At 48.3% G+C, this 13440-nt stretch overlaps 1 protein-coding gene across 1 annotated transcript in view; it reads right to left on the bottom strand.

The window, feature by feature from the left end:
* EPAS1 (endothelial PAS domain protein 1) overlaps positions 1 to 13440 on the bottom strand; it is an 88385-nt gene that overhangs the window by 35142 nt on the left and 39803 nt on the right. The window contains exon 2 of the mRNA XM_082852351.1: positions 3850 to 4040. Within this exon, the coding sequence (XP_082708477.1) occupies positions 3850 to 4040 (191 nt within the window). The remainder of the gene's footprint in view (positions 1 to 3849; positions 4041 to 13440) is intronic.

Genomic DNA, 13440 nt, shown 5'->3' with positions numbered 1-13440 from the left:
CTTCACCAAACAGGACAGAAAAAGGCCTTGGTTTGGAAGGTGAGTGGGGCAAGGGGGTGAGACAGGAAAAAAAAAAAAAAAAAAAAGTAGAGGTGAAAGCCTGGGAAAAGAAGTCCGAACGGGGGGACCTAAGAGGGCACCAGAAACCATATCTGCCTCCACAATTTTCCCTCTGGTCTCACTCTCTCCTGCATGAAAAGGTCACGGCAAAAAACTAAAATCACTTGTCCCACATTTTAATGTCTTTCCCTTAGTAGTCTAGAGACGAGGAAATCATAATCTCTTGTTAAGACTGATGTCTTCACTAAGCAAATGCCAGTGAATTAATAATAAACCTGACATTTGTCTTAGAAAGCTTGCTGCACATTGACCTCTAGCTCTCATGTAAAATGAATTTGAGTTTACCTCCTATGAGTATGGGGGAAGCCAAAAATCAATTTTATAGTGAAAAGCCAGCTCTGCATAGCTACCACTGTTTAAGGCTCTCTGAATGCAGGAGTGAACCTCATCTGGTTACAGTTTGCGGAGCTCCTCTTGAAAGAGGATTTAAGACAATCAAGTGGTATTTCCACTGATGTTCCCGTCAGAGTGTGTTCTGTTCTCGGCCCAGCGTGGAAGCTAATATCATAAAGCTATTGTTTCAGTTTGCTTCCTGTGATACAAATCTCAATCGGCCGCCCAGACTCCCAGCCTGAATTTCTCAGCATTGAGGTTTCCTCTCCAACATTCCCACACAGAACAGCCTACTGTGAAAATCAAAGGGAAACGTGTTACTAAGTAAAGAAGAAACTTTTCTAAAGCAAAACCTGGTCTTTTTTAGCCTTTTGAACTCTGAGGTATGCAACCAGCTATTTCCTATCATAAAGTGAGCCAACATCGGCGCTCACCTTTGTTAGAAATGCTTCAATAATGGATCTGTGGTTTGTTTTGACTTGGGAAAGCTTGGCAACTCTGCATTTTGCTAGAAATTGCTAGAAGGTGGTAAGAGGACAGTAAGGGTTTACACTGGGTTTTCATTTACATCATTTTTCCCAGAAGACTACTCTTATTATAAATCAATTTGCTTGTTCATAGTAAGTTTTATCTCTTAAGCTATAACTTACTGAGAGCCCATATGTGGCAGGCAAGAGGAAAAGGGCTTTCATATCCAATGTCCACGGTAAGTACTGGTATCCTCTTTGTGCGGATGAGAAAGTAAAGCTCAAAGGTAGTCAAGAGGTTTTCACAAGGCTGCAGAGAAGGAAGGCAGCCCGACTGAGGTTCCAGGGCAGGTCCAACTGTCCACAAATCCTGTACTCCTTTTCGCTGCATTGCATGTTTTGAAGAAGCAAAATGTGATTGAAAAAGAACAAGATCCTGTCTCACATACAATTCCTAAAAACGATAACAACAATTGGTCTAAAGAATGTGTGGCAGCGGCCTGGAAGAGAAGGCACAGAAAGCCATCCACCTCCTCCTCCCCCAGGTGATGCATGTTTTATGAGAACTGCTCCTTCAAGGACACCCAGACCAGATGGCCAAATGTGGACACTTTTTATCCTTTTCTGTAATTTCTTCCCTCGGGACTGAGAGGACCAGAGCTGACACGCTGAGGGCTCTGGTCAGTCCAGGGCCAAGCCCAGCCAGAGCACAGGCACTTTGCTTCCACACTTGCAACCGCCCTGGGAGGGGATGCGTTGATGTCTCGCTGTGGCCACTCTGGTCCTATCTCCCTGGGCATATCTGGCACACAGGGGGTTAACGCCAGCACACATGCAGGCAGATGTGCTCAGAGCCTCCAATATGTGTCCTGTCCAAGCCAACCCTGAACCACTGAGGGGGACGGTTATGCATGGGAGAGCTCGGAAACCAAGGCCGTCCACCAAGAGCAAGGGTAGAAACAGTCATTGAGTGTGTGAGGACCTCCTGCAGACCCCAATGCTCAGGGCCAGCCCCTGGTGCCTGTTTAACTTTGGTTCCTCCTCCAAGGGAGAACCCTCCCCTTCCCCCAGTCCTCAGCCCTCATCGACATCTCCGCCTGGCCAGGTTTGCAGAATGCTCCTGCCCTCCATGTCTCTCTTCCCATGGATTCAAAAGGACTTGAACTCCAGGCGCTAAATGTGTGACTTGGAGCAACCTTAACTTTGCTGTGCCTCACTTTTCATCATCTGTGAAATGAGGAGAAACATCCTACAAGTCCAAATTCAATCAGAGAGATGTCCCAGGATTAATGTATTACTCCTTTCGGGGCTCCCTGCTGGTGGAGGAACAGGGGTGGTGGTGGTGGAAGGAAGCAGCGACAAACCCAAAGAAATCGGTGTCTAAGAGGGGAATCCCAAGTATTGTAACAGGGAAGTTGAGATGCTTCTGGGTGTGGGGAAGGGGTCTCCGTTTAGTCATTAAGTCCTCCACTCCCTACTCTGTGCAGATGTAAAGATGATTCCAACACAACCGGACACTGCCCTCACCTGTCCTGGAGGACAAACTTCTTTAAAGGAAAAAAGTACACACGTGTCCTGCGATGGCATGTCCAAGCCTTTCTTATACTTCAGCCCATAGTTCCCTCTTCCTGTAGCATCTAGGGTGACAAGTCTGCCATGGCCTTGCCCTGTTTCTTTCGAAGTATTTATAGAGCCAGTCTCTGCCCTGGGTTCTCGCCCTCCTGTCTGCTCTTTCTCGAGACGCTTTAGATTTGCAGTCCAGGGTTAGCCCTCCAACCCTTGGATCCACTGAGCTGTTGTCCTACTTTCTGAAAGTCTTCCCCCCATATCCTTCCTGTGCTCCAGGGCCCGGAATAGCACATGCCGGTCTGGCCTCCCCGCCTCACACTAGATTCCCTCTGCTCTGGGTTTCTTTCCCAGAATAGCCACTTCATAACAGGATGGCAGAGTCAACCCCACTCCGAGGCACACGGCTCACTCGGGAACACTGAAAAGCCAGCACGAGAGGACCTTCCCTTGCCCCTCCCTCCTCTACTCAGCACCTTGGATGCTGCCACCTGCAGTGCCACAGCCAGGTGGGGGGCGGAGGGGCACTGCCCGCTGCCTGGTTTTGTTAAGAAACGGACCAGACTAGAGGGGACTGTCGCATCAGACCTGACACTGGCAGAATCCCCAGGCCACCTGTTTCTGGTCAGGACTAACGGGAAATGGTATTTTGAAGAAGGTGAGCTCTAAGGGGATAAAAAAAGTTTTGTGAACTTGAGACTTGCAGAGATTATCAGGGGAGGTGAGAATTAGTTGGTTCTGAGGGGAGACTGTTACCTGTCAGGGGCTCCCCGGTGAGTAGCGTGGCTGGGTCTGGTGCTTTACAGACTTTCTCTCAGTTAATGCTTAAAGACACCCCATGCAGCAAGTATTTTACCCCCTTTTAACAGATGAGGAAACTAAGAGCAGAGACACTGCATACTTTGCCTGGCATCCTGACTAGTAAGAGGGAAAGATCCTATGGGCGCATCTCCGCTCTGGAGAAAGTGGCCGCGGATAAGCACTAAGATGCTTCCTAAGGATTCACTCACCCTCGACTGGAGTGTGGGTCTGACAGCCAGAGCACGGGAACTGGGGAGCCAGCAAAAGCTGCCCTCATCCTCGCAGCCCTCTCTGTCCCCTCAGCTTCCAAGCACTCCCCTGGTCCTGCCCTTGCTCTTCAGCCCGTGGCTGTACTCACTGCAAAGGCCACTGCTGGAAAGATGTTCAACGAAAGAGAACGAAGAGCCAATGACGGCGTTTCTATGGGTGGGAGGTCTGCAGAGTGTGCGTTCCTGGGGAGGAAGACCTTCCCTCTGTGCCAGTAGCCTTCCAATTCTGGCCCAGTGGCACCTCCTGCGTGCGAGGGCACGTGGGGAAGGAGCCCGGGGGCCCACAGCCTCACCTGAGGACAGGAGCTTGTGTGTACGCAGGAAGCTGATGGCCAGCCGCATGATGGAGGCCTTGTCCAGGTGGGAGCTCACGCTGTGAGGCAGGGGCAGCTCGTGGGCCAGCTCGTAGAAGACCTCCGTCTCCTTGCTCCGCCGGCACCTGGCAGCATCTCGGGACTTCTCCTTCCTCCTCTCCGAGCTACTCCTACATCGAGAGGCAGGGGTTAGTCTCTAGCACGTCACTTGTCATCCCATCACACCCCTGGTCACGACATCCCCGGGACTCCCCACCCACGGCACGGCCGGACCCTCCCGATGAGCTGACGCGGGCTCACGCCAGTCACCTGAGCTGCAGAGAGTCAGCTCTGTACTGTCAGTTCTGCCTTCACGCGTCCCGTGTCTTCTCAGCCGCCTTCCCCTCCTGCGTGCCATGGAGTCCACAACAGGGCTTCACGTGGGTGGGGTTTGAGCAAAGCCTTGCTGATTGAATCAATCCACTGGCAATGCCTGGGACCTGGTCCAGGGCTATCTGGGGACTGAGGTGAATGCCCAGGGACGGAGAGGGAAGGGTGAGGAAGCTGTGGCCAGTGGCCCAGATGGCTGTCAAAGCCTCTGGAGAACAAGATGAAGATCTGCTTCTGGATAGAATGCTCTCAGAGACAATGAAGCCCAGTACGGGACCTTAGATCCCATTTCGTATCAGAGAGTGATTTCCACCGTAAAAATCGAAAATGCCACTAGAGCCCAAAAACAGTCAGCCAGACACCCGTCAGTCTGATGTCCCGACGTGCACACCTGCTGAGGGTTAAAAAGGACTGAGCACAAACACGATTCCTCTTTAATCCTGCCAGGACAGGCTACCAGCAGGCCTCATTTTCCTTCTCCTTGCAGGACAGAGGGCCACTCACCAGCTCTGTACGTTTATATTATTTAACCTGATTAGCCTCAGTTTTCTCATCTGTAAAGTGGTAATACAGTACTTGCCCCACAGAGTTAATGTGAGGATTGAATATGATAACTTCTGTAAAATCTTTTTTTAATATAAATTTATGTATTTTTCATTTATTTTATTTTTGGCTGCGCTGGGTCTTCGTTGCTGTTCACGGGCTTTCTCTAGTTGCGGCGAGCGGGGGCTACTCTTCGTTGCGTTGCACGGGCTTCTCATCGCAGTGGCTTCTCTTGTTGGTGGAGCACGGGCTCTAGGTGCGTGGGCTTCAGTAGTTGTGGCACGCAGGCTCAGCAGTTGTGGCTTGCGGGCGCTAGAGCACAGGCTCAGTAGTTGTGGTGCATGGGTTTAGTTACACCGCGGCATGTGGGATCTTCCCAGACCAGGGCTCGAGGCCATGCCCCCCGCGTTGGCAGGTGGATTCTTAACCACTGTGCCACCAGGGAAGCCCCCAACTTCTGTAAAGTCTTTAGTGCCAGGCCTATCCCAATGGTAAGCAGTCAATGTTAGCTAATATCAATAACAAATATATTCACGAAAAGATCATCGTGAGAGTAAAAATGTTACAAAAGAGTACAGTATAATCCTATTTTCATGGCAATGTATTATACATAACACTTCCTATACTAATAACTCTTATTCTTACAGCTATCACGTATATGGTACTTACTATGTTCCAGGGACTGTCTTAAGCACTACTGCACTGGCTTCCTTAATTCTCACAACTACCCTTGGAAGTAGTTGTTATTATTACCCCTAATTTACAGATGAGGAAACAGGTCCCTAGAGACTAAGTACAGTCGTCCCCCTTTATCCACGGGGGACTCATTCCAAGCCTCCCAGTGGATTGCCTGACCCCGTAGATACTACCGAACCCTACCTGTACTATGTTTTTTCCTATACTTAATGGGCAGGTAGCGTATATAGCACAAATATGCTGGACAAAGGGATGATTCATGTCCTGAATGGGATGGTGGGACACTTCATCATGTTATTCAGAATGGCATGAGACTTAAAACCTATGAATTGCCTATTTCTAGAATTTTCCATTTCATATATTCAGACTGGGGTTGACTGTGGGGAACTGAAACCATAGAAAGTGAAACTGTGGATAAGGGGAGACTGCTGTTAATTCACCTGCAGCCTCTGCGCAGGTAAATGGGGAAAGTGGGGCTTTGCACCGGGCAGCTGGGCCCCGGAATCCAGGCTCCTCTCCATCAATGATGTCTTGCCTCCCTAGGCTCAAAAATGTTACAGTGTCAGGTCAGTGAGGTTAGGAGGAATTTTTTTCTTAGTGCTTCTCTGTATTTTCTTATGTTTCTATAAAAAAAAAACAAAACCTGTATTTCTTGTTTAATAAACAAGTTTGTCTTTATTTTTTTAAAAAGGTGTCCAATGCAGTTCACGGCTCTCAAGGCCTCACCCAACCGGCTCCAGCTTGCTCTGTCTATCCTCTCTCCTGAGACTTCCAAAATCAGGGGCTGCTTCTCCTTTTGTTTGGCTGTACAGCCTGTTATCTGGACTGAAAATTCAGTATTTTGGGATTCCTGGAATGTTGACACGCTGCCTCTCAAACCGCCAAGATGTGGGGCAGAGGCACTGTTTTGACTTTACCACATGCTTCATTTTAGAAAAACAAAACAACTAGCTCCTTGGATGGATCAAGCATCACAGACTCAGACTGCAGGAGGAAACTCCAACAGCTTTAATGGTCAGGAAGAACCTTCAGAAAAATTGTGAAACGAGTGAAATTGCTTTTCTTGTCCTATCTCCCTTTTCTGTTTCCTTCACCCAATGCACGTTTCCTCCTCTGCCCCTGACTTCCAGCTCTCAGAACTCTCGTCCCTGCACCCCACGCCTTCAGAACCTGCCCTTAGGATCACCCTGCTCTTCCTCCAGCCTGTAGTGGCAGTTTGTATACTAGTCCCTCTCATTTGCATTTTAATCCCGACCTCTGATTGTGGAGCGAAAACAGTTGTTCGAGGTTTGCACGCATCCTGGCCCAGGAAGGGAGGGTGGGAAGGGGACAGGATGCTACAACTGTACCCATCACACCTGCGTGTCATGAGAGCCAGCGTCTTTAGGACACTGGATTCCACTCTCCAGCACAACCGTCGTGCTCCCCAACAGAAGCATCATCAACACATGACCAGCCATTAGGGGTCTCTAGAGAAGGCCTCCTGGGTGAAAGAGATACCAGCACATTTACATCGATGTGACATTTACATCAGTGTCTGCATGCACAGCGCTTCCCTTTGCCATTGCCCCTTCTTTGAAGTGGAAGAGCAGACAGAGAGGAAGAGCCAGGGAAGGAAAAGGCCGTCTGGAGTCGGTGCTCTGTCTGCCAATGGCCTTTGAGATTTGGCTCCTACTACATTCCCTTGGCCACACAAATGTTTATTGACACCCACTTTTGTGTCGGGTGCTGCACTGAGAACCTTCCACGTATTACCTCATTATAATCCTCTTAACAACACGATTATGGTAGGTATTGTGAGCACATTTACACACTTGGGAACTGAGGCTCAGACATCATCCATAACTTCTCAAGGTCACAAAGCAAATGCCTACATAAGCTCTTGGAGGGTGTACAGTCAGTGAGCACTTAGATGTCCTGAGACATGTGGGTGCTCCCTGTCTAATTCCATCCTCACCCCCTGCATATGAGATGGGCAAGGCAGGCACTGCTGTTGTCCCCATTTCACAGATCTGGAAACTGAGGCCCGACCAGGTTAAGTTACTTACTTAGGGCAGTTCTGCTAATTAGCGGTAGAGCTAGGGCTAGAAGCCATCTCTTCTCAGGCCAATACATACTCTTTCTACTGCTTAACAGTTGGAGGTAGTGGCTTTAGCAAGAAATAAAGAAACAGCAACATCTTAACGTTTAGAAAAAGAAAGGTTGAGAATCACATGCAGTCTCTTGGTTTAAAAGTCTGAGCTCCACTTTAGCTACCTTGTTTTTGCAGTTGTGCTCTGGGACCAGCATGACTTTAATTGGATTATCTAGTTAACCTTGACACAGCCCAGAGATATCTGTCTAACGTTGACTCTGGGAAGAACAGACAAACATGTGTAATGCTGCCATATTGAATTAGCAACACGGAAGAACAAGAATAATTAATGCTAAGTGTAAAGGTGAGACCTGCCTTGGCCTAGCTGATGCACCCAGTTGACTTCCTCACCCCATCTACCCCAGGTTGGGCCTCTCAAGCCAACAGATCAGGGGACGGGAAGTTAGGAGGACTGGTGTTTTAACGTGCTGGCCATACACTATCTAGCTATCTGATGTTGAACAAGAAAATGCATTCATCTGCCTCATCTCTGAAATGGGAGCCATCTTGTGTCTTCTTTGTCAAGATCAAACGAGATGAGGGTAGAAGGGCTGGAAGTACTAGAAAGCTCTCCACCAATGAAACCCTTAAGACAGATAGAATGATCCCAGCGCCAGGCTAATCTGAGCATTAGTCACGGTCAGACTTTGGCCCTACAGCTGCTCATTGCCAAGTCAACGCTGTCTCAGGGCTGCAGGTGTATTTGTCGGTCAGGCTGATTTTGATTAGTTTGTTGGGTCATGCAGCTGACCCTTCTTAGGTCAATGAGGCTTCATTGTGCCTTATTTTCTCTCCCTAGATGGGTGTTAGAATTCACTGCAATAGACCAGAATTTTTTTCTAATGATAATTCTAGACATGGCACATTAGAATTCTCTGGTTTTTTTGTAAAAAGATATTTTATCTAAGTTTTCCGGATCATCAGAAAAGACTCAGAAATGTATTTCTTATTCCAGTTGCTCTTTCTACAAAGTCCCTGCTCCTGTCTTTCTTGGTGGTCCTCCTGAGACCACAGGGGGTTCCTGCACAATAACATCGTATACGGAACACACCACATGAATGTGGCCCTGGCTGACTGTGTCTCGCGTGGACCCAGAAGTGTTTACTGAGCTCCGTTCCGGACCTTGTGGAGGTGCACATTCCTTGTTCTCGAGGAGTACGCAGTCTGTTTGGGGAGCCAACAAGTTGAAACATGCCCATGAACCAGAGAAATAAACACAGGCAATAAGCACGATAGGTGGTTAAGATAAGAAACAAGCTGATGTCAGCAAACAAGGTCAGGGCAGGCTACCCAGTGAGGCAGGAGTCCAGCTGATCCTAGAAGGACAAGTAGCAATACCTTACAGTGTCTGAGGGGTACAGAAAGCCCATTTTTTACACTTTATCTCATGTGAGTCTCACAAAACGCCTGAGAGAGAGAAACTCCTATCCCCATTTAATAGATGAAGAAGTGGAGATTTCAAGAGGCAGAGTGACTTGCTAAAAGACACTGTCTCAAACCTAGTTCTTCTGGGTCCAAGATCAAAGGTTCTCCCCTGGCAGCAAGGAAACTGCTATTTATTGTCTACCTTCAACATGGACCAGGCTGTGTTAGATACCTTCCCACCAACTGGATGTCCATGTACACTACGGGAAGACGAGAAGGGTGACGATTTGGAAAAGATACAGTGACGTAAAGACTCCATGGTGGGGCAGGGGGGAGATGCTGCCCTTAGGTGAGCACCCACTCACCTCGGAAAAAGACCTGGAACCTTAGGTGTAGGATTAAGAGCCAATACCCGAGCTCAAATGGAGTGTGAGTAGGAAGAAGGGGAATCGGTGCAGGACGCAGCCTGCATCACGCACGGCTGGGCGTGCGGTGCAGTGCCATCCGAGGTGCCTCTACAGTGCTCCATAAAAAAGCTGTAGGTCCAGCCTGCACGAATGTCTCTCTCCAAGCTACAGGTGGAGGACAAGCGGTTTCTCTCATTTTGGAGGGACGTTTCATATACACAAATTTATACGTATTCTCCCCAAGTTAAAAACTCAAATTCTGCCGCGATGAAGAGTGGCCCCCGCTTGCCGCAACTAGAGAAAGCCCTCGCACGGAAACGAAGACCCAACACAGCAAAAATAAATTAATTAATTAATAAAAACTCCTACCCCCAACATCTTAAAAAAAAAAAAAACTCAAATTCTGAAACACTTGATCCCAACTAAGGGAAAAAACCACTTAGGGACCAGGAAGCCAATCAAAAGCTAAGACAAAACTGACGGTCCTAAAGCTTCAGCGTGCACATGCTATAACTCAACCAGGGAAAAACCGCTTTGCCCAGAGCTTCATTATCTTAAAAAGTTCTCCTTAACTTTGGGGTTATTGCTCTAAGCCTGGCTTAGAGATCCCTACTTATGTCAGTAATGGAATCATTATCAGCTCTTGGTCAGCCTGGCTTGTGGCCCCCAAGCTGTCACCCACCGCACCAACGGGGCTGCTTGCTTAATGAGCCATAGTCTTCTGATCTTTAGCGTGATTAGGGCTCCCACGCCTAACGCCTGTGGGCCATCGGGGTATCAAAACAATACACCTGTTCCCTATAAGGTTCGAAGGCTTAGAAGCAGAATGGATTTCAGCAGGTTAAGGAGAAAGACTGAAGCTAATTAAACCAGCTTGGATCAGTCTATTGGCTGGTGGTGAAATTCTAAGCTGGTGCCAATTCGCAGAAGGCTGTAAATGGATGAAATGAAGGTCAAATGCAATGGGGAGGGGGCTTTTGTGATGCTTCACTGAGCCTGTGCCACTGCTGCACGAGGGCTGCCTGAAGGAAGGAACGTGCCAGCTTCAGGTCCCAGAGATCAGGACGAGTGGCTGCCCTACACCTAGGGGTTGATTGCTTCATGGATTAAATTACAGAACAGGACTTCCCTGGCGGCGCAGTGGTTAAGAATCCACCTGCCAATGCAGGGGACGCAGATTCGAGCCCTGGTCTGGGAAGATCCCACATGCCGGGGAGCAACTAAGCCCGTGAGCCACAGCTACTGAGCCTGTGCTCTAGAGCCCGCAAGCCACAACTACTGAAGCCCGCATGCCTAGAGCCCGTGCTCTGCAACAAGAGAAGCCACTGCAAAGAGAAGCCCACACACCGCAAGGAGGAGCAGCCCCGGCTCGCCGTAACTAGAGAAAGCCTGCGCATAGCAACAAAGACCCAACACAGTCAAAAATAAATAAATAAAATAAATAAATTTAAATAAATAAATAAATTAAAGCAGAACCAAAGCCGGTGCTTCTCAATCCTGGCTGCTCACAGCCATCATTAGAGAAGCCTCAAAAAACTGATGCCTGGGTTCTACACCTACCCCCAGAGAGTCCTACTTAATAGGCCTGCAGTGCAGCCTATTAAGGGGTTTTGAAGCTTCCCATGTGATTCTCCTGTGCAGCCAGGGCTGGGGACCACTGTTGCAAAGCAGTCAGCTTTAAAATAAAAAGGCTGTTTTTGTGTGTGTTTTGTTTTTGTTTTGTTGGTGGAAGGAAAAGGAAACTGATATTTACTGATCACTGGGGCTAGGTGCAGTTCATAAACATTCTCATCTGATCCTCATCTCATTGGTCAGATTCTCATCTGACCAATGCAGTGGCATTGGTCCCAATTTTGCAGAGCAATGGATCTCAACTCTAGCCTGCAGAAGAATCACCTGGAGGGCTTAGTAAAAGGTTTCTGAGCCTGTGATCACCTGTCTTTGGAGGACTGAAACCCTGATCTACTTCTTGAACCTAACCACATCTCTCCCCCTACCATGCACTGTGGCCACACTCAGCTAATTTGGAGTCACCATCATAAACCAAACAGTTATTTATCTAGGAGCTCATGTGGCCATCACTGTCCCAGAGGCTATGACTGACAGAAAGCGGGAGGTGAAAATAAGGAGACAGACTTGAAGCGAGGCCACATAAAAGGCAACAGCCCCTCAAAATAGCCACCTCGGGAGAAGGTACAAACTTTATTCTGGTGAAAGGGCCACTGCTGTAAGTATTTTGGGAGGTCCTTTAGAAAGAACCTCAGAGTCACACAAGAAACTCAATCATAATACTTCATAGAACATACATTTTTTTTTTTGCGGTACGCGGGCCTCTCACTGTTGTGGCCTCTCCCGTTGCGGAGCGCAGGCTCCGGACGCGCAGGCTCAGCGGCCATGGTTCACGGGCCCAGCCGCTGCGCGGCATGTGGGATCTTCCCGGACCGGGGCACGAACCCGTGTCCCCTGCATCGGCAGGCGGACTCTCAACCACTGCGCCACCAGGGAAGCCCGAACATACATCATTTTAAACCCCAAATGACATTATCCTGTGTAGCCACCAGACTTGGCTGTGGATGGGTCTCAGTTGTTTGAAAGAATAAAATACGCCCTCAAAGATAAGGCCTTGCCACAATTGAAAGTACTGAAAAGAATGGTCTTTGGCTCTGAAGGCAATTCCAAAGGAGTGGCAAGATATTGTAAAAGACGGTGGTGTTGGCCAACTTTCTGGGATATTCTGATGTTTGCCGAAGACAGTAGTGATGCGTAAGGGAATCTATTATATAGATTATATATTATATAGGAGAGGAAAGGCCATCAAAGTTAGCCAGTCAAAATGGAAGAAATTACATTAGCAAATTCAGGAGAAACTGGGCAGATCAGACAGAACTCCACAAGGGGGAAAGGCATCAATACACTTCAAGACGCATGCCTCTGTGAGAGGCCTGGTCTCTGCGCTGAAAGAGAGCACAGCCCAACTGAGAGATAAGACTAATACTCCAGACTAGCGTATCAAAAGCCCTAAAAGAAGGGATACAAAGAAGAGGTCAGGGCTGGAGTGGCTAAAACAAGAACAGGTATTTTCACTCAGCCCTGCCCTGAAGGAGGAATCCTGGGAAGTGTCTCATTTCTCAACCTCCCCACCTCCCCTCCCCTGGGGCTAAGCCCCCAGCTCCCTGACCCACTCTGGTGGTCTGTGCCCCTGAAGACAGGGCCTGGACTGCATTCAGAGCTGACAGTAATGTCTGGGGCCCACCCAACATGGCCCTCTAATGGTCAAATCTGCTCGGGGCCCACTGGAGATGCTTATCTGGTGGCCTTCTAGGCCCCAGGCAGCCTTGGGGAAGAGAGCAGCAGACCCAATTACCAAGCAGCCCCATAGGTATAGCCCATCTGGGGCTCCAGATGACCCAGCTCCTTACGTCATCTGAGGACATGTGCAGTCTCCAGCCCAGCTGGGAAAAGCGTGCATGCACAGGAGTGACAGTGACGATCTGTGTCTATGCTGAGCTTCACCAAGCCCAAACCTTAGCGGGGTTCTCTATTCAACATATTAGTGAGGAATACGGCCTTACATTTGTATCACTCATTACACCTTATAAAGCACTTTATATGTTAATCTGTAAATCTCGCCCAGTAAGATACAAAGAGCGGGCACCGTTATTCCCATTTTAGAGATGAGGAAAACTGAGGCTCAGAAAGGTAATGGGAATGTGTGGAGCTGGAACCAAACCCCTGAGCTCTGACTTTTTCAAGGACATGTGAACAGAGAGCCCATTGGCAAGCAGCACTAGCTGTGTCACACAATTGGAAATAGACCTTCATTATGCATTACCATCCCATAACCTAGTTTAAGATATCACTTTTTAAAAAGGCTTTGGTGGAATAAGGGTAATGCATATTTAGTGCAGGCAATTTTGAAAATACAGAGAGGTATAAAGAAAAGAACTGAGCTCTCACTGGATTTATGCTTGTTAACATTTTATCGCATTTTACAGAACTCTTTAGAAATACTCCTAACAGCCAGCAATATCATATTGTACGGGTGGATCACAATAC

Source organism: Leucopleurus acutus, assembly GCF_964270905.1.
Source record: "Leucopleurus acutus genome assembly, chromosome: 12".
Taxonomy (NCBI): domain Eukaryota; kingdom Metazoa; phylum Chordata; class Mammalia; order Artiodactyla; family Delphinidae; genus Leucopleurus; species Leucopleurus acutus.
The sequence above is the reverse complement of the archived record's forward strand: the minus strand, read 5'-3'. Positions and strand labels throughout refer to the sequence as shown.